The sequence below is a fragment of the Macrotis lagotis genome, chromosome X (genome assembly GCF_037893015.1).
Source record: "Macrotis lagotis isolate mMagLag1 chromosome X, bilby.v1.9.chrom.fasta, whole genome shotgun sequence".
Taxonomy (NCBI): domain Eukaryota; kingdom Metazoa; phylum Chordata; class Mammalia; order Peramelemorphia; family Peramelidae; genus Macrotis; species Macrotis lagotis.
Genome location: NC_133666.1, coordinates 471,019,316 through 471,041,246, shown reverse-complemented (window position 1 = coordinate 471,041,246; position 21,931 = coordinate 471,019,316). Strand labels below are relative to the sequence as shown.

General features: G+C 34.8%; 1 protein-coding gene across 4 annotated transcripts in view; it reads right to left on the bottom strand.

Annotated features, from left to right (window-relative positions):
- CIDEA (cell death inducing DFFA like effector a) overlaps positions 1 to 21,931 on the bottom strand; it is a 43,645-nt gene that overhangs the window by 10,368 nt on the left and 11,346 nt on the right. The window contains exons 1-5 of one of the 4 annotated variants that reach the window (XM_074199458.1): positions 20,340 to 20,601; positions 14,709 to 14,853; positions 11,368 to 11,514; positions 6,948 to 7,123; positions 666 to 4,666 (exon numbers count right to left, since the gene is read on the bottom strand). In XM_074199458.1, the coding sequence (XP_074055559.1) occupies positions 4,522 to 4,666; positions 6,948 to 7,123; positions 11,368 to 11,514; positions 14,709 to 14,853; positions 20,340 to 20,356 (630 nt within the window). In that variant the 5' untranslated portion in view covers positions 20,357 to 20,601 and the 3' untranslated portion in view covers positions 666 to 4,521. Of the gene's footprint in view, positions 1 to 665; positions 4,667 to 6,947; positions 7,124 to 11,367; positions 11,515 to 14,708; positions 14,854 to 20,339; positions 20,602 to 21,931 lie in introns of those variants that run through there. The other 3 variants (XM_074199456.1, XM_074199457.1, XM_074199459.1) reach the window with 3 other exon arrangements.

Below are 21,931 nucleotides of genomic sequence, written 5' to 3'. Positions count from 1 at the left end.
TGTCTTAAATAAAAAAAAAAATTAAAAACTTCCTCTAATATAGAGAAAGGGGCAGGAAAATCTGAATTCAAAGCTGGCCTCAGAAACTTACTAGCTGTATGACCCTGGGCAAGTCACTTATCCTTTTTTGCCTCAATTTCCTTACCTGCAAAAAATGAACAGGAGAAGGAAATGACAAATCACTAGAATTTTTGCCAAAGAAAACCACGTATAGATTCATGAAAATTTGGATATGACTGAAAAATGACTAAACAATAACAACATAGGCAATGGATACTTCTTGACACCCATTTCTGGAAGCAGTTTGTTTTAATCCCAGGAACACCTTCCCTCCTCAGAATTTCCTCTTTTTTTCAAAAAATGAAAGAAGGAAAATACCATCTTTTCACTGCCCTCTCTGCTATACAGGGGAGTTACCTCAGTGATACTAATGATCTTGGGCAAGCTAACTGATTTGTTCACTTATATTGACTGCTTCTTTATGATAACAGCTAATATTTATGTAATATTTCATATGTCTTATCTCATCTGATTCTCACAACAATTCTGTGAGGTAGGTACTATTATTATACCATTTTACAGATAAGGAAATAGAGGCTGAAAAGTTAAGAGACTTATTGGGGTCACATAGCTAGTAAGCCTCTGAGACAGAATCAATCTTTCTATAATGTCATAATATAGTCTTTCCTAACCCTAGATAATTAGGATTACAGGATTTAAATTGAGAAAGCAGCAAATTAGGGGGTTGTACAATATCATGGGAAGAACATTGGAGTTGGAGCCAGGAAACCTATGCTCAAATCCTATCAAGACCACCAAATTAGCCACATGTTTTTAGGCATGCTCCTTTGTTCTTCTAAATCTATTTCTTCCTTTGCAACTTGAGGATAATTAGTAATAATATTACCTACCTCAAAGGGTTTCTGTGGGATGAGGGGAGAAACACTTTGTAAAACACCATATACTGGGGGGCTAAAATATTCTGAGATGAGGATGATTTACCTTTCTGTAAGTCATAAGCCTGATTTACTTTATCTACAAAAAAGTTTTGTAGTTCAATCGTCCCCAAAGGGACAACTTGCACCTTACCCACTTCCTACTCTTAGGATAAAAAAGATCCAACCCTATTTTAGAAAAAAGATTTTCTCTACCCCACCCACCTCATCTACAATACCAAGGTTTCTCTGAAGGGGGAGAAAATGAAATCACAGTCAGAGAAGAGCCCAGGAAGGAATAAGCAAATGAACACTTGCTTCTTTTGCCAGCCAAGTTATTCAAGGCAAGAGGGTTGGGCCAGAGCAGGGCAGTGCTGCCTATAGAGTGACAGCACAGGCTGAGTCAACAGGAACCATGCCTACAGTGAGAATTCCTTTTTTGGAAACCAGGCTGCCTGACTCTTTCCAGGAGTGTTCAAAATCCTTGGTCAGTGACGCAATCCCACAACGAGCAAGAAACAACTGCTGGTTTGAAGAATTTGAAAAAAAAACAGGCCAAAAAAAGTTTTAAAATTCCATATTTATTTTGAGAGAATAAAAGGAAAAAAATTAGATTTAGCTCTTTCCCCACTAGGCTGCCCTGTTACTGAAAGAACTACTTAAGCTCTGTAGCAGGCTGGACCTACTAGCCTAAACAGATTTTAAGCAAAAATATTGGAGTTTTTTCCATTTACACTAAAAGAAAAAGTTTCTCAAGAAAGGGTTAAGGAAGGTTAGAAAGAAGGGGAAGGAGTCAGTGTCAAAAAAAGGCAAGAGTTTTTTTATTACTCATTTTTAAGATGTGCATGTGTTAAATGATTTTCAGAATGATTATTTTGAGTTATTTGTTCTTTTTAATAATCCCCAATGGTACTGCCGCATCAAAAAAACTGAAACACCATCATTTCAAGGGTAATTTATTCTATTAGGCCTTACCAGTTTCAGAATTATGTGATAAAACTATAGGTCAGCAGAAGGATGGGGTAGTGGGGAGGGGTAGGAGAGGGGTCTTCAGAGTAAGGGTTGTTCTAGCCTAAATAGACTCTCAGAGACCTATATCAGCTATTCATTTTGCTAATAAAAGCAGAGGAGAAAAAATAAGTTGTACTTCTGCCTCTGTTCTTTATTAAATCTCTTATTCAAATGTTAGCTCCTTTCAGTAGGAATCCTTGGGTATTTGTATGTATATACAAGGTATTGAATGAATACTTTATTGATTGATGAAAGAGGAAAAAGGAAATAAGTTGGTTTGATGGGTGGTGTAGGTTTTGGGTGCCAGAAGTCACCTAGTGGTGCTGCCAGATATGGGGAAGTGGGTAGAGTGCTGGTCCTGAAGTCAGGAGGACCTGAGTTTAAATTTAACATCATTTACACTATGTAACCTTAGTCACCTAACTCCAATTGCCTCACATCTGGGTCCATCTCCAGTCATCCTGATTCAGACTGGCCACTAGACTTAGATGGTTCTGGAGGAGAAAAGTGAGGCTGGTGACTTAGCCCAACACCCCCTCACTAAAATGCTTATGATGGCATCACCTCCCTAATGTCATGGTCTTCTTTGAGAATGAAGGACAAACATCATCAGAGACATAACCACCCAGACCTGGCTCATTTCTCTCCTTTTTGTTATTTTAGATGTCATGGATTAATTAATTAATTAGCTGACTGAGGAGGTGAAATGTGTTTAGTTGGCCATCTAATTGGGCACCAATTAAATGCAGGTAACCCATGATCCCTCTTGCTTGCATGTATACAAATTGCCACTAATCTTAGGTTCTATAGAGATCACTTCTGAAAGACTCCAACAACAAACCTCCCCCCCCAAATAAAACAACTAACATAAAACACAATGGGCAGCTAGTCTGTGCAGTGAATAGGATACTGGACTTGGAATCATTAGTTCAAATCCAGCCTCAGACACTTAAATCAGTAACTGTCTCAGTTCCTCATCTGTAGAATTAACTGGAGTAGGTAATGGCAAACCATTCTAGTACCCTTGCCAAGAAAATCCCAAATGGAGTCACAAAGAGTTGGATATGATTGAAAGAACAAAAAACATAAAATGCAAACCACATTCAGAGTAGGAAATGTGTCTTATCTCTGCTCTTCAAGTCTCAATCCCATGTTTGGGCCTTTATTTCTTTCATTCCTCCCTTCCCCCTTCCCTGAATTCTAAGAATTTGAAAATTTGCTTTTTTTTCAAAAAGAGTCTTACTGAAACAATCAGGGAGTGTAGGAAAACCAATCCAAAAAAAACAAAAGCCTTTCAAATAGCTGGAGGACTTGTTGCAACTTGGATCTAAACCTTTTCTCCCCTGGCACCTCTTACCAGCCAGAGAAGGGAAGAGAAAAGAAGAGGAAAGATTCAATCACTTTCATATCTTGTCATCTTTTTTCCTCAACAATCAATCTGAGGAAATGGGGTAAAGGGAAATATTGTATTTTGTCCAATTCATCTCAACCTGGCTAGGTTTCCCTAGTAATCATCTTGCCCACTGAGCCCCCAAATCCACTTTTCTTCTCTTCTGCATCTTTTCTGCCTATTCCTCTCTTCTCTAGGTCTATCCCTTCAAGAGATACCCATAGTACCCCCTGAGTTATTCTCCATTCTTGCTTCCCTCTGACCTAGGTAGAAACAGCAGGGGTATCCATCCACTCAAGGGCTCAAAAGGCAAAAAATCCCACATGGGGTCTGGACAAGTGTTCCTTTGCTTCTTCAAGTCAGAAAAATTGACATCAGAAAGTCTATTTGAAGATAAAAGAAAATAAAAACCTTAGGATTCTAGGAAATATAAAGCTTACCTTCCCACAAGCCTCACAAAATAACTCCAGTTATTTTATGAGATCTGAGATACATTAAAAGTGGAGAATTTTTCAATGATGAAAGTGATTAGTTAGATAGACTTTGAATATCTATCTATATATATAAGAACTCCAGTCATTCACCATGTTTAAAATTAAGCTTCTCTGAGAAGTCAAAAAACTGGCAAGCTTTAACTGCAATCTTATTTCAGTGAAGATACTGCATGTTTTGACCCTTCAATGCCCAGTAAATAATCTAAACTGTTTGCCAGCTCTTTATTTCTTTCATGTCATCCACGATCTGGATTGAAGACCCGAAAGTACTTTTCCCTCATTTGTTTACTAGAGATGTGATCTTATGTGAAAGCTAACTTTCAGAGACACATATATGAATTATAGAGGGCCCTGCCTACTGCAGTGAGTAAGCCAAAGCCTATTTTATTGAATCATATATTTATTGAGTTCTACAGAGTATATGCCTCTTCCCATTTCAGCCCTTGGAAGACTATTGTGTATAGCCTTTCTTCCAGGCTCACTTCTGCATATCATCCCTTTCATTAGCATAAAAGAATTTCCCAGGAAATAAAAAGTTGGCCACACCTAACTTTTACCTGTATTATTAATATTGAGTAGCAGTGACCAACTGTCTCCAATTGATGTGTCTAAGAATTTAAGCATCCTTGAAACCAATGGGAACAAAACTAAAAGAGCATCTACAATCTCTTTAATGCAAGGCACTGTCTCCCTATAGAAGCCACCCTTTGACTCTTGATTTCAGAGGAGGAGTAGAATTATCAGGGTCATCAAGCACACGTAACATGTAATTCCCCATGTAGATGAGAAACTGTCCGGTGACTTGGGCAACATAGGACATAAACCGCAAGAAGTGCCTAGAAGACAGCAGAAATAAGTTGAAAGCAAACCAAAAAAGGATCCAAAGATCTCATTCCTTGCTTGATTAAGCAATTTTAAATTATGATAGAAAAAAAATCACTTTACTCCTTCCATACATACCCTGGTCCCCAAAAACAATGGTTTGAAGGGTAAAAGGAGGCAACGGTTTCCAACATAAGTCTATTCCCTACCACTTCTGAAGTTAACTCAGTTATAATTAGACAGACACACCCTTTATCTAAGCCCTGATCTAAGTGGAATGCCAAGTTTAAATACTGAATAATATTGAATAGTCATTAATTTTCAGTAACTGTAGAATACTACTAAACCTTAAGAGTCTAATTGATGAAAATAATTAGTGTCGGCCTGAACTGAAGTTAGACACAGTAAGTGAAAGAAGAAAAACTTGATCAGTATCCCATTGCCCTTATAAAGGTATTAGTTAATTCATTCATTCCATTAGAGACAATCAGTTAAGTCATCAACTCAGAATAGTCTTTGGAAGTTAGAATTTCTCATGATTAAAAATATTCATCCTATCTTGCCTACCACTCACCACTGATTTTAGTATTAAAAATGAGTGATTCTTGTTTGTTAGAAATAACAGCTTTAACTTTTGTCCCTATTCCATTCAAAACTAAAAAAGAGGGTTTAAAAAAGAATTCCCCTTAAGTCCCTAAATTTGCGCCATGATCACGGCTTAGACAGGAATGGTATAAACTTCCCATGTGTTTTTGGTTGTGGGGGAATCTCTTCTGAACCTGTCTGGAGATGCCACAGACTAAATTACTGCTCTTTGTCAGGTGCAGCTTTTCTAGGGGCTTGTGCTCACAACAGTTGCTTAGAGCTAGACAGCTGGGCTGCTATCATCACAACTTTCTTAGTTTTTGTGGCTATTCATTGAATGTTTATTGCTTCTCAGGAGGCTCATTTGATCTTCTTGTTGATTTGAACTAATCAGAAGAAATCCTTAAGTTTGTCTTTCAGGAAAGTCCTTGCTGGGAATCAAATTGCAACAAGATGATTGCTAATAACTATCTTTTCCTAACTTGAAGGTACCTTGCTGCCTCCTCATTACTAGTGACATAAAAACAGTGATTTTTAACCAAATGACAAAAGTCAGATTAACTTTTTAATCCCAAGATTAATTGATAAACCTATTTGACTCTTATTATTTTCTTAAAGCCACATTCCTGACCTGTTCTACTACACTCAAGAGAATGGAGCTATAAGATCTATTATAGGAAAAATATAGAAAGGCAAGTTATTTCTGTTTCTGTCTCTCTTTGGTGAATAAGAACACAGTCCTCCTCACCAACTAGGAATTTAGAGGGAGCAATAGAATATCCATATAGGAGTTACCAAATTTTTGTATAAACATCCTAGGAACCTCCACTACCTTCCTAGAGACTCTCTTCAGGGAATCCTGTGGTCATAGGCTATGTTTCTTCTATGAAAAACAGTTCATCCAATGTTCTATGGGAACTCTGATGGAGACCCAGAGTAAAGATATTCAGAAACTTCTTAATCCATAAGCAACCCAGCATCTGAAATCACAGGAACTACAAAGGACCACTTAGTCCTAATTCCTTATGAAGAATCTCAAACTCAGAGGGGATGAAAGACTTGCCCCAAGGACACACAGTACTACTAATCTGATCAAATCAGAATCCATTGACTCCCAGAGCCCAGTGCTGCTTCTACTGTATCAGTTATAGGGACAGCAATTATGTACTTTTGATGTCCATACACAAGCTAATAGGAATCAAAATAAGCTCTGAGGTTAGACAAAGAGCTCCTCCTGCACCTTGCTATCAGTCATTATACTTTATTTATTATTTATCAAGCCCCTACTACATTCCAAGTATTTTTCTAAGTCCTGGAGATACAAAAAAAAGTAAAAGACAGCTCTCAAGGATCTTACAGTCTAATGAGACAACATTCAAACAGCTGTATATGAACAAGCTATACATTGGATAAATTAAAGATAATTAACAAGCCCTAGCATTAAGGAGGAACTGGAATGACTTCCTGTAAGAAGAAAGAAAGCTTCCAATTTAGCATTCTCAAACAATCAATAAGCATTATTATCAAGCTAGTATGTTATGTACCCGATCTATGCTAAGCATTGGGAATACAAAGAAAGGCCAAAAAAAAAAGTCCCTCTCCTCAAGGAGATTAAAATTAAGAGAATTAAAATACCAGTTACTGATGGAAAAAAATACATGGAAATAGTCTACTTGTATAAACATATTTAAGCCTCTAGAATGAACTTACCTCAACACAGCTTTGGCAGTTGTACATTTGATGTCATAGGACACAGAATACATCTCATACATGGTGGCTTTCACATTTAAACATCCAATGAAGTCTTTGGGATTCATTTTATACAAGTCAAAAGTGACTCTTGCTATTCCAGACCTTTTTGACTTCTGAGTAACGTATTTAGGTCCCTGTTTTGAGGAAAGATAGTTTTTAAAAGATAAAATAAAATTTTAAAAAATTCTAGCTAAACCAAACTTCTAGTTTTGTAACTTTGTAACTGACTTCAGACTTCTTTGAAGCCAGGGTAAAATATTGATGTTCATAGAGAACTTCTTAAAATGAGACCTACAATTTAAGCAGAGCTATTTGATTCAGAGTTTTGAATAATTTGTGACTTGCTCCAACATTGGTGCCACTGTGATTATGGCTCTGCTGCCAGAACTTTAGTGAGATAAAAGAGAATAAAATTAAAATTCAGCTTAGGGGCGGCTAGGTGGCGTAGTGGATAAAGCACTGGCCTTGGAGTCAGGAGTGCCTGAGTTCAAATCCGGTCTCAGACAATTGATAATTACCTAGCTGTGTGGCCTTGGGCAAGCCACTTAACCCCATTTGCCTTGCAAAAACCTAAAATTCAGCTTAAAGAAACAAGAGTCAGACTTCAATGAAATCTAGATAGAAGAGATAAAAGGTATTGAGATGTGTTCAGATTAACATGTTGCAACAGATATCAAATAGTTATTTGAGTGGGTCCTCTGCTCTTACTTGCTGACAATAAAGCACTTTACCATTCATTTTCAATTGAAAGGTAGCATGGTTTCCATTTTGGAGGAGCAGTCAGGTGGAAAATGTTGATATTATATTATTAGGAGGCGAGGTGGAATGAGGATTAAATGAGTTATCAATTTAGAGCTAGACAGGACCTGGCCATTCATCAAATCCACCTCCTTTGACTCTGAGAAAATGGAGACCCAGAGAAATTAAGAGATTTATCCAAGTCACATAGGTAGTAAGTGACAAGACTAAAATTTGACTTTAAATGCAGTATTGTTTCTACTCCCTCCCAAAAAAACTAAGCACTTCATTTAAAAAAAAATTCTCTTCATGAGGCAGAGAATGAGGAACAATATACAATGCTATGACATTTTCAGAACTCCATATTAGTTTAAGCTTTTTAGAACAAAAATATTTGAATTACATTATTAAAAATATTCCAACTGTTTTTGTCATCCAATCTTGTTTACTTATTATTTTTCTTTTTCCAAACTCACAGAGTTCTTTCTAAAATCCCTGAGCAGCAGACTACAGATGAACAATCTGCTAGAGACTCTGATCATAAGTCATTCCCTCACAGTCATATTGTCTCCTCAATGATAAGTGGTGGGTGGCCAAAAGTTGATGTGATCTGTAGTTAATGAAGAGATCCAAATTAAGCAGCAGCAAAGTCATAATCATGCCAGACCTATAAACCAAATCCCAAATCATCAGGGTCCATATAAGTAGCCATTATATCTGTTTTGAAAGGAAAGGTGCCTTAGTTGAGTGTAGGAGGAAACTTATACCAGAGCCCAGATACTTAACTCATCAATATCCAAGGACCCTGGAACTTATGGATTTATCCCATGAGATATAGAGAATGTTAGAAAACTATCTTCAAACCATATCTTTTCTTAAAAGGCTATAACAAATCACCTAATATTCTCAATCATTTAGTGGAGACCGACACCTCGTGGTCACTTTCCATATTACAGGTGACTGATTTTGATTGTCCATTTATAGCGTTTTCAGGATTTAAAATTTATTTATGCCTTTTTTTAAAATTTTACGCACAAAATCCGTTTCTCAATATTCCTTTACCCCTAGAATTAATTTTATATTTTCAAAAATTCTTGCCTCAGAACAATGTTATGAAATAGGTTTTACTATAGTGTTATCTCCATTTTCTAGACAAGGAAAATTACTATTTTGAATGGTTAAATGACTTGGTCATAGTCATAAAACTAGTAAATATCTCTCTGAATTTGGATTTGCACATAGATTTTCTGATTCCAATTAGTACTCTATACTATGTCAAGCTTTCTAAATGTTAGTATAAGCAGAGTAATCAAAAAAAGTTCCCATCACATCATATTTGCAGGTAGAAAACAAGGTCACCTTATCAACTTTGGTAGCTAAGTGTTACAGTGGATATAAAGCTCCTGGACTAGAGTTAGGAATCCCTGAAGTCAAATCTTACCTCTGACACTAGTTGTGTGACCCTGGGCAAGCCACTTAAACCCTGCTTGCCTCAGTTTCCTCATCAGCTGGAGAAGGAAATGGCAAACCACTCCAGTATCTTTGCCAAGAAAACCCCAAATGGGGTCATGAAGAGTCAGACATGACTGAACAACAATAAGAAAACAACTATTCTCTTTGATGAGGACAAGGGACCAAACCACATAGTATTCTCATTTTTATTTTAATCAACTAATAACTCATCAACAGATAAGACTCTTTATATGGGGTTTCAAAGTGTTTTTTCCTTATATATATCTAAGTATGTGCATATGAATACTTTGACTTATGAGGAAAGGAAAGTAAGTTGCAGTGAATAAATATTAGCGGTAGAGTTCTTTGGCCAAATCACTGTCTGTGAGATCCTGATCAAAAAACTTAAATTTTCAGTGCTCTACCTAACTCTCTAAGACTGTAAGTTGAAGAGAAGGTTACAACCTGTACTGGTAGAGAGTTTTCTTATCTAGGAGTTTATGCCAATGAAATCATAGGTCCAGTCCTTATCCTGCCCTATGATTAATTCTTACAACAGTGTATGCCTTTATTAAGATGAAAGAAAAAAGATCCAAGTGTTGAGTATGCACTTAAAAAAAGAACAGGACAAGAAACCAAGACAAAATTGATATGACTGAAAAATGAAAAAAATAATTAGAATTACAAAATAAAACTTGAAAGTTATCTTGATTTGTCTGGGACAGTCCCTATATCCCCAACTGTCTGTTAGGTATACAGGAAAAATGAAGAAAAGGAAATTTTTAAAAAATTAAGTGATTTGTTTTAAGGTCATACCTTAAACAAGGTCAGGACTAGACCCCCAGGTCTCCTTACTTCTATTTTTTTATTTTTTTTTTATTTTTTGCAAGGCAAATGGGGTTAAGTGGCTTGTCCAAGGCCACACAGCTAGGTAATTATTAAGTGAGGTTGGATTTGAACTCAGGTACTCCTGACTCCAGGGAGCCACCTAGCTGCTCCTCTCCTTACTTCTAGTTCAGTATCATTGCTTTACAATGTTTTCCCTTAAAGAACATGGAAAGAGTACCCACAAGTTTGAAGTTGAAATTTTTATTTTAAGCAATACTGAAAACCTGGGAAAAAATACTTCTGGACTTCAATCTAGTCTTCCCCTGGCCCATGGTGATCTTTCCTAAAATAAACTTTCTATAATCCTTGCTACAGACTCATTATACCACTACTGATATAGCCCTTTAGTACCATTCCATAATCATGCTTTCTGTCTTCTTTCTAAGCAAATTTCCTTCTCTTCTTTTCACTACTATATCCTTACTCTTCCTTGACCCCCATTTCTTCCCTCACCAAAATCTAGACAGTCTCAAATGAATAGAATAATTTCTTACTGTAAGCTCCATGACCCATCATGTTCAGGAATCTCTCTCTAATTAACTCTATGAATTTTCTGACCAAATAGTATATCCTTTCAATTAAAAAATTTATCAAGTATCAACTATGTGCCAGATGTTGAGTGAAATAATTTTAAAGATTAATAGATGAGTCTTATAACTTAATACCGTAAATATCTGAAATGTCCTTCTTTCTCTATTCTCCTCACTAACTTTTTACCAATCCTTTTAAGCCTAACTCAAATGCTATCTCTGGCATGTAGTATTTACTGATCACCCACCTATCCTCTCCTCATAGATCTCATAGCATTTTGTTTTATACCTCTCTAATGTATATATCATATAATTCTGTATATCATTACTCTCTGTTCTTTTCCCCCTACTAGACTGGAAGCTCCAAGAGGACAGGAACTAAGATTTCCATAAACTTTGTACCACTCTCCTCTGATCCAATAGTACAGATGAAACACTTAGTAAATATTTACTGAATAAATGTTGGCTGTTGGGATTGCTTGGTTCCCCCCCCCCCCAATTGTTCTTCTTGAAGACAGGGATATCTTCAGTTACCAGGCCACATCCGAATATACTGTAAATTGTCGATTACTGCCATAGAAATAACTATTTATTGATTCAGACAAGCCCCTCAACCTCTTTGACTTAATTCCTGAGGATACTACTTATGTTGGGAATATGGATAAAACTCTCACACTCCCTAGATATACATATCAGAAAAATACAAACTCCAACATTAGGAATTCTGCATATCTGCAGTGAGGCAAGAATTGGATGATATTTTTTCTTACCAGAGTCCACTTCTGCTCTTTTTCCAAGATCATGAAATGTGTATTATCTCCTAGAGTCTGAAAGAATTCTTCAGTATCCACAACTGTGCCATCTTCTTCTAATACCAAAGTAACCACTCCATTAGTAATTGATAGAGCATCCAGGGTCTAGATTTGTAATAGAACAGAAAACCAGTATCATTGACTTTGTAGGAAGTATGATCTGGTTCAGCTTTAGCCTTCAGTATAATCATCCATCTGATAACTTCCAAAGGAGACTACTGACATTACCAAGTATAGATAATGGCAAGAACAGACCATCACATATTTGTGTAACACTTTAATAATTTTTTTCTTTCACAAATTAAATTATATACCAAGGAAATAAAAATGAGAGATAAAGAACTCACATGTACAAGATTATTTATAACAACATTTTTGTAGTAGCAAAGAATAGGTAACAAAATAGATGCCTGTCAATTGGAGAACAATTAAATAAATTTTGGTATGTGAATTGGCAAAATATTATTGTCATAAGAAAGAAAAATAAAATGCAAGGAGGAAGGAAAATAGACATTTATTAAAAACCTATCTGTGTTAAGTATTTTACAAATACTGTCTCATTTGAGACAATAATAATAGACACTATTATTATTATCCCCATTTTACAGTGGAGGATATTGAGTCAGACAGAGGTGCAGTGATTTTCCTAGGGTCACCCAACTAGTCATTATCTGAGGTTAGATATGAACTCGGGTGTTCCTGACTCCAGGTCCAGTACTTTATTCATTTATACCAACAAGCTACCTCTATGTGAGGGATTCAGAGAAACATTAGAAGATTTTTATGAATGAATGTAACAATTGATTGCTATAATTTACTACTATGAAGAAAATTAACTTTGAAAGAACTTAGAGTCTTATCAAAGCACTTTAATCTTTAATCTTCAAAAAGTCCCACAACTTTATGAGTTAGGAAATTCCTCCATTCTATATATGGAGAAATCCATACTAGTAGTTAAGTGATTTACCTTTGGTCATAGTTATCAAGAATATAAAATTTAATCCAGGTCTTATTCCAAGGTTAGCACTCTTTCCACTGGGCTTTACTGCTTGTCCAAAATTAATTACTAAATGGTATTTTTGAAATGTAAAAATAAATGCCAATATGTTCTTCAGGCTATCACCTTGAAACAAAATAGCAGTTATATAAATCGTCAAATGGCTCTCCTTTTCATAACTTAATGGATTTCAAAGAAATATATAGCTGACCCCTCTCTCCTTTATTCTTTTGTTTCCCTTCCCTTAATGACTAAATTGGGAAAGAAGAGTCATTAGTCTAGGAGCAGTTAGGCAGCGCAGTGGATAGACCACTGGTCCTGGAGTCAGGAGGACCTGGGTTAAAATGTGATTTCAGACACTTAATAATCACCTAGCTGTGTGATCTGGGCAAGTTACTTAACTCCATTGCCTTGAAAAAAAAACAAACCAAAAAAGGTCTCGATTCATTTGCAAAAAGGGGGGGTGTGTCAAGTTTATCTAAAGTAATATCATTATAAGATGCATGCATGCATCTTCTGCAGTTCTTCTACTCTAATATTAGTGATAGATACTCTATATCAACTTACTTTGAAAATTACTCAAACATGTTTGATTGTTCCATTAAATTATACATGATTAAGGTCTACCATTCACAAAACCAATTATGGTCTTTTATATCATTTTTGAAAACTTAATATATGGCATGATGATCTCAACTCTTAATTTTCTTTCTCCAGTGACTTCCACATTGAAAACTTGTCAAAAAGGGGTCTGGCTCAAGTAAAAGTGAAGAGAGTCTTTGACTCTTCTTTTCCTTATCTCCCCTGAAAAAGTCCTTAAAATATAACATTCCCTATCATTCTCTCTAGACTTTTCCCCCAATGTTATTATCATTGACAACTAAAACAATTTGTATAATATTCTTCCTATAGATTTACTTGTACTCTATTGTTGACTCCAAGGCTTAAAATCAAAAGCCTATCTACAAATAAGATAAAAATCTACAGTGTCACCTTTGTTGAGTTTGACATTAAATTTTAGCTAGATGCAATACCACTACTAGGTCTATACCCTGAAGAGATCATGAAAAAGGGTAAAAACATCACTTGTACAAAAAATATTCATAGGAGCCCTGTTTGTGGTGGCAAAGAATTGGAAATTGAGTGAATGTCTATCAATTGCGGAATGGCTGAACAAATTGTGGTATATGTATATGTATATTATGGAAGACTCTTTTTATTAAAAACCAGGAGGGAGGGAATTCAGAGAAGCCTGGAAGGATTTACATGAAGCGATGCTGAGTGAGATGAGCAGAACCAGTAGAACATCGTACACCCTAACAGCAACATGGGGGTGATCCTTAATGGATTTGCTCATTTCATCAGTGCAACAATCAGAGACAATTTTGGGTTATCTGAGATGGAGAATACCACCTGTATCCAAAGAAAGAATTGTGGAGTTTAAACAAAGACCAAAGACCTTTAATTTTTTTTAAAAAAGTTGTCTTATTATGTAATTTTGCTATCTCTTATTTTTATTTTTTCCTTAAGGATTTGATTTCTCTTTCAGCACATTCAATTTTGTTCAATGTATAGCATGGAAACAATGTAAAGACTTATCAGATGGCATTCTGTGGGGGGATGGGGAGGGAAGTGAGATTGGGGGGAAAATTATAAAATTCAAAAAACTAAAAAAATGTTAACTGTCTGATTATACATTTGTAGCCTATATCAAATTGCTTGTTTTCTTAATAAGGGATGGGAGTAGGATAGGAGGAAGGGAGAGAATTGGAACTCAAAGTTTTAAAAATGAATGTTAATGATGCTGAATGAAGTGAGCAGAGCAAGATGAATATTTTACTCAGTCACAACAACATTAGGAGATGATCAACCATGATGGATTCAGCTCCTCTCTCCAGTTCAGTGATCAAGGACAATCAATCCTAAAAGATTTGTGATGGAAAATGTTATCCACATCCAGTAACTGGAAAAATAAAATAAAATAACATAACATAAAAAAGAATGTTAAAATTGTTTTTACATGTAACTGGGGAAAAACAAAATTCTAAAAAAATGTATTTTTTTAAAAATTTAACTTGGTAAACCTGCAAGTTAGCATTAATTCATTAATAGCATTATTCTTAATTCCTGAAACATATTTTTTCAGAGGCCAAAAAAAGAAAGTCCATTTCCAGAGTATGACAAGCCTTTAAAGAGATAGAAAAATCTTATTGCTTAGGATCTGACATTTGACACTGAGTTCTACTATGTGTATTGATTAGACTAACTATGACTAGTTAAATGAGAGCTTTGGGAATAATACCTTGCTGATGAGTTCCTTTAGTGTGTTGGCTGTCACCCCACGCCGGCTGCTTCGGTCATGATTTGAGACCCGGAAAGGTCGAGATGAATACATGAGGGGAGTTAACAGGACTCGTTTAGTTTGTGATCCCACAAAAGTCAAGGGCCTGAAAACAAAAGAGTCAAGTCAAATTCAATTCACTTTCAATTCAACACACATTTATTAAATAAATGCTTATTTATTTAATATAAGACCCTGGGGATACAAACTAAAATAGTCCTTGCCCTCAAGGAGTTTACATTCCCTTGTGGAATATAACACATAGGTGTGTAAGTATATAAAGTATGTATAAAGGCATACAAAATGATTTCAAGATTAACAGTATAATAATGGCTTGGAAATTCAGGAAAAGCTTTATGTGGAAAGTGAGAGGACCAGGGATCAGAACTATAGGTAGTAGAGACCAAAAAAAAAAAGGTTCAATAAATTAATTTTTGCCCCTAAGATACTAAGAACAACTATTCAATTTTTAAAAAAATGTTCTGTTCAATGTTGTGCAAAAATCATGTTCTGGTCATGTTGATGTGATCTAAAAAAAAAAAAAGGATCTTTCAGATTATTCTAAACTAGTTTCTATTGATAAATAAGGAAGATATTATAACCCTCTGCTTGTCTATAATATTGGTCACTCAAAACAATTAATCTGGAATAACTCCATGAAGATTTCCCTGATACTTTAAACTTACAATAATGACTAAGTCTCTTGGATTTGTCATCTGGGCCTCACAATTCAGCACTTCACCATCCTATTTCACATAGAGGGTTCTATCTATTCAGGAAGCTAAATATTTCATTATTGGTTGTGGAAACTCAGCTGATGTTCATTTTTTAAAATTATTTTATTTTGAATTTAAGAAAAAATAAGCATTTCCATAATACAGTAGAATAGAAAAGAGATGAATGCACATCAAACTGTAAATCTTTTATGTATAATTTTGCTATTCCTTTTAAATATGTAATAATCATGTACATTTCTTCTTTTCTTTTTTCTTTCTTCCTCTGCCTTAAAGATAGCTACCATTAGACACAAATATGTTTACAAACACACACACACACACACACACACACACACACACACACACCAGTGTTTCTGTAAAATCATTTTATACATGCTTCTATTTACCAATTCTTTCTCTGGATATAGATAGTGTCTTCCTTCATAGGTCCTTTGTAGTTAATTTGGGTATTTGTAATAGTCAAAATGACTTGGTCATTCAAAATCGTTCTTAAATAATATTGTTGTTACTGTATACAACATTTTCTTGGTTCTGCTTATTTCACTTTTCATTATTTCTATTCATATTCTTCTAAAGTCATCAAGTTCATGATTTCTTATAGCACTACTGTATTCCATCCTGATCATATACCACAACCAATTTGGTCATTATCTAACTGATGGGCATCCCCACAATTTCTGGTTCTTTGCCACTATAAAGAGAGCTACTAGAAATATTTTAGAACACATAGCCTTTTCCTCCTAATCATCTTGAGAAACAGTCTTGCTGGGTCAAAGGGTATAGACAGCTTAATGAATCTGGGCATAATTCCAGGTTGGGCTCCAAAATGGGTGAGTCAGTTCACAGTTTCACAAAAGTGAATTTAGTATCCCAATTTTTTCACATTCCCTCCAATTTATATCAGTTTTCCCTTCAACCATTTTAGTCAATCTGATAAGTGTAAAATGATATCTCAAGGTTGTTTTAATTTGTAGTTTTCTAATCAATAATGATTTAAACCATTTTATATGACTATAAATTGTTTTGATTTCTTCATCAGAAAACTCCCTGTTTATATCCTTTGATCATTTATCAATTGGGAAATGACTCATACTCCTAAAGATTTCACAAAATTGGGTGGGGGGGGGGGTAGATAGGTGGTGCAATGGAAAGAGCACTGGCCCTGGAGTCAGAAGAACCTGACTTCTAATCCGGCCTCAGACACTTAATAATTACCTAGTTTTGTGTGACCTGGGGCAAGTCACTCAATCCCACTGCCTTGCAAAAAGGAAAAAAAAAAGATTTGACAAAGTTCTTTATATATTTGAAATATGAGACCTTTAGCTTAGAAATTACTATCAATCCCCCTCCCCAATTTTATGTTTTCCTTCTGATCTTGACTGCATTGGCTTTACTTATTGAAAACCTTAATTTTATATAATCAAAATTATTCATTTTACACTTCATACTGCTCTCTAGTTCTTTATTCATAAGTTGCTCCCCTATACATGTTCATTACAAATTTTTTGTAATATCTTTATATCTAGGTCATGTATCTATTATATCTTGGTAAACAATTTAAGATATTAGTCTATTTATACCCAATTTCTATCAGACTGTTTTCCAAACAATTTTTTTTTACCAAATAACAAATTCTTATTCCTCTAAACTTAAGCCTTTATACTTATCAAACACACAGTTACTATAATCATTTGCATCTGTAAATTTTATATCTACTCTGTTCTACTGATCTCTCTATTTCTTAGCCAGTACCAGATAGTTCTGATAATAACTGTCTTATACTATATCTTTACTAAAACATGCAGGAACCTTTCTCAGTTTTTCTACCCTAACTTAAACCCCCCCTACTTTACCATTTTTTTCATGAGTTTCTTTGATATTCTTGACCTTTTTTTCTTCCAAATGAACTTTGTTATTATTTTTCCTAACTCAGTAAAATAATTTTTGATAATTTAATTGGGATGGCATTAAATATATAAATTAGTTTAGGTGAAATTGTCATTTTTATTATGTTGGTCCTGCCTTTCCATGAATAATGAATATTTCCCCAATAATTTAAATCTGATTTTATTTACATAAAAAGTTTTTTATATTTTTGTTTATATGGTTCTTGGATTTGTTTTAGCAGGTATACTCCCAGGTATTTCATACTGTCTCTTAGTATGTCTTCTTGCAAGATTTTGTTTCTGATATATGTATATATACATATATATGTGTTTGAGTGTGTGTGTGTGTGTGTGTGTGTGTGTGTGTATAGTGATGCTGATGATTTAAATAGATTTACTTTAAGTCCTGCTACTTTGCTAAATTATTGTTTCAACTAACTTTTCATTGAATCTTTATGATTTTCCAAGTATATTATAATGTCATCTGCAAAAAGAGATAGCTTTATTACTTCATTTCCTATTCCAATTATTTTTCTTCTCCTCATATTCATTGCATGAGCTCTTCTAGCTCTACCATCCTGTAACTGTTTTCCAAAACAGTCTGAACAATTTGTATCCTTCAAAATAAGTTGAAATAGAGTATCACTCATATTAAGTTAGGGTAGAAAAATTGCAGAAAGTGAGAGCTGCATGTGTATAGTAAAGGTATTTCTATAGATATCCTTAACACTTCCCATTTTCTGTAAATGAATACAAAACAATGATTCTAAAAGTTCTTACCCAATTTAGATAATGGAGGAAGGGAGAAAAAAGATGTGAAAGAGGAGCTGAGTACCTATAGATTCCTGTCTTCTCCAGCTGCTTCTTCTTGTCATGGCAGTACTTTATCCAAGATAATAATAATAATAATAATAATAATAATAATAATAATAATGTATTATTATTATTAATCAATGTCAATTACTAAACTATATGTCAAATCTTATTTCGGGTTCTGTAGAAAACATCAAAATAATAATATAAGACATGACTGTCTCTGCTTTTAAAGAGTTCATAATTTAGTTGAAGATAATTACATTATTGTGTTTAGTGGGCACAGAAGGAATAGGCCTAAGGCTTGCTATAGGATCTGTGTGGGATCTGTTGATTGATTTCAGAGGATCATTGAACTTTGATGAGGAAAATATATTTATTTTCACTAATCTCTAACAACACTGAAGCATTTCCTTTCATTATAGTTAAAAAGTTCAATTTTGTGAGGATTCTCTAGGCTTCACCAGACTCCTGAAGGACCATGACACAAAAAAGGTTAATAGCCTCTGTCCTATGGAGATTCTAGCCTCCATTAAAAAATGGCCACAGATACCCATTCTTGTTATAATTCTTGAATTTCTTCCTGTCTTTGAAAGTATATATTTCTTGGTCATAATCGACTGCTTTATTTACACAGAATTTTAAGTCACTAATTTGAAGGAGGAGCTCAGTTCTTCTAGGAATATGTATAATGGACTGGCTTTGTGATAGTTTTCCTCAATGTTGAGAACTTACTTTTTTACTTGTTTCCAGATTTCCAGTGGAGTTCTGAGAAACCTGATCTATTATTCTACTTGGTTTTCCTAGAACAGTCTGTTTCCTTCTTGATTTTTCTCTTAACTATGTTTTACTTAGTTAACTACCTTGAGTGTTTGTGTAGTTATGGCTACCAAGTTTGTAATATTCTTTCAAAAGGCAAAAATGAGTTCATCGATCTCATACTATCTATATGCAGACAAAATGATTTAATCAACTGATCTTCCTCCCTCAATCTCCAAGAACATAATTTTACTCTTTCCAGCTTTAATTGACCACGTTTTATGGTTTGTTTGTTTTTTAGGTTTTTTTGTTTGTTTACTTTGATTTTTGCAAGGCAATGATATTAAGTGACCTGCCCAACAGCTAGTTAATTAAGTGTCTGAGGCTGGATTTGAACTCAGTCCTCCTGATTCCAAGGCTGATGCTCTATCTACTGTACCACCTAGGTGTCCCCAGGTTTTATTTTTTTCAAGAACATAAGAATTTCTTTGGCAACAACTCTTGCTCAACAAATCCAGTTTCCATATGCTAAACATTGTGCTTATTCTTATCCAGGGTAATTATTATTTGGGAAAGAGAACAAGAAATGTTTTCTACCTCTAACAAGAAAAAGAAAGCCACAAGGAGAGAAACTAGGTTAGGTCACTAGTGTAATACTGAGCAAACAGGAAGAACCTTGGTTTCACATTCATCATATATCGTAATTGATAATGGGGTTAGATAAGGTATTCATGCTAAACCAATATAAATCTTTCTATGCCTCAAGTACTGTGTGGGTTTAGAAGGTAATCTGTGAAGGAGTTGGGATGTCCAACCTCAATTTAAAGAGATAGTAGCTAGTTTTCTAGCATCATACTTCTCATATTACTCAAATATTTGGGATCTACCATCAATTTATCAAAAAGAAGCACCTACTGATTAAGCGCCTACTAACTAAGTACCAGGTACCACTTACTATTAGGGATATAATGACAAAAGTAAAACAAATCTTTGACCTCAAGAAGCTTACATTCTAAAGAGCAGATGGCATATACAAGTCTACATATATACATAATATGTACAAAATGAATAAAGGGGAATTTTGAGTGAGAAGTTATCATTAGCTGGGGGGGGGGGGTAGTGAAATCTGGAAAGGGTTCATACAGAAGGTGGTGCTTGACCCGAAGGAAACCAGGAATTCTGAGAGTCAGAGAGGAAGTGAATTCTAGACAGTCCATGGAAAGGGATAGAGAAAGGAGACGGAACTTGCGTGTACAGAATGGTATGTAGGCCAATAGGATTGAATTGTAGTGTATGGGAAGAGAGAGGGTTGTATGAGAAGGGTCTAATTTGTACAGAACTTTAGTGCAAGACACAGTGCTAGATGTTTTCAGGAATACAAAAGCATGGACACTGACCTCAAGTAGCAAACCATCTAGTGAACTTTGAAAGCATCATGTGTTCTGTTGCATACTTTACCAAAGGAAGAGATGACATCCCCACTAATGGTCCCCTGGATATCCAGGGGAAATTTTTTTTTATCTTTTAGTAGTTCTATTTGCCAATACTTTCTGCAGTATCTCCTATTCTTGTAGTTAAATTCCAAACACTATGATTTAGTAAACCAAGGTTATTATTCTAAATGAAAGATCTTATAAATGGATAATTCATGTTATCCACTCAATTACTGTCTTAAACAATAACCACACACTGTTGAGTATAGCACATTCTTTGGTGCATTCATTTCAGTAGTATATGACATCATAATTGTGTAATTGTGAGGACACAAAATGACTTTGAATGATAAGGGTAAAGGTTCAGGAACTAAATAGTAATCATATTCCTATTTGTTTTATCTGTCTCCAACTGGAGAGAATAGTAGCCTACTAATTTCGGAAAAATAATCAAGAAACTTACTAATAAGTCTACTTAATGAAGAAATGATGTTATCACAACATTTTAGGAATCATTTTTATGACAATCTGATTGCATCTGTAATCATAAAATCATGAAACTCATCTAATCCAATCTTGACTAGATCTCCCTTTATTACCCAGATATGAAGTGTGGGGTCCACCTAGAGGCTAGCCCCATTCTGAAAAGCATTGTTCTGGGCAGTTCTTTAAGACAAGAAGTTGTTTTCCAACCTAACTCACCTCTCCCTGGGCAATTTGGCAATCCCCTATTGCAATGCTGAATTAAGTGTGAACACCAATCAGCATAGCTCACTTCAGCTTAGAACCCCCAAGCTCAAGAGATCCATCAGTCTCAGTCTTCTCATTAGTAGGTATTATAGATGTGTTCAACCACTGTCAGGTGTTAAAGTACAGCACTTTCCCACAGTTGACTTTGGAGAGACCCAATAAGACTTCAGAGTGATAGATTTGAAACAAAATAAAGGAACATTTTAACATTTCTGCAGAAATACTTTATGGTTCATATGTGATGACACATTTTAAAAATAGTGATCTGGTATAATACTGCTTCTAGTCTTAAATATTTAACAAAATAGTATCAATAATGGCTACTTATTGTTTAATAATTTCATCTTTTCTTTTTAATGGGACTAGTTTATGTGGTTCTTGATCACATTACTTTTACAGATGGGTAACTAAGAATCGTTCTAAACAGAAATGATAAACTATTGAAAATGACTAAAAAGAAATTTCTACTCTAGCCTAGTAAAGTATTGGAAGATCAGACATTGTTAAATTAGATTAAATCAGGCTTAAATTAGGCATAAAAATTAAGTATTGATGATACTGATAGTAGGTTTGACAAAAGCTTTGATCAACCAATTTTGAGCACTTGCTAGGTACAATGAACAAAAGAGGAAACAACCTTAATCATCTACAAAGAAGCACCAAAAATCTACATTCCCCCTTCAAGCAGCTAATGATTTAGTTGTTTAAGTGGATGCTATTAATTTAGGTACTTTCCATACTTTAATACCTATTATAACTGAATTCTCATATACCTAACAGAGACAATTACCTCTGAAAATTTATTT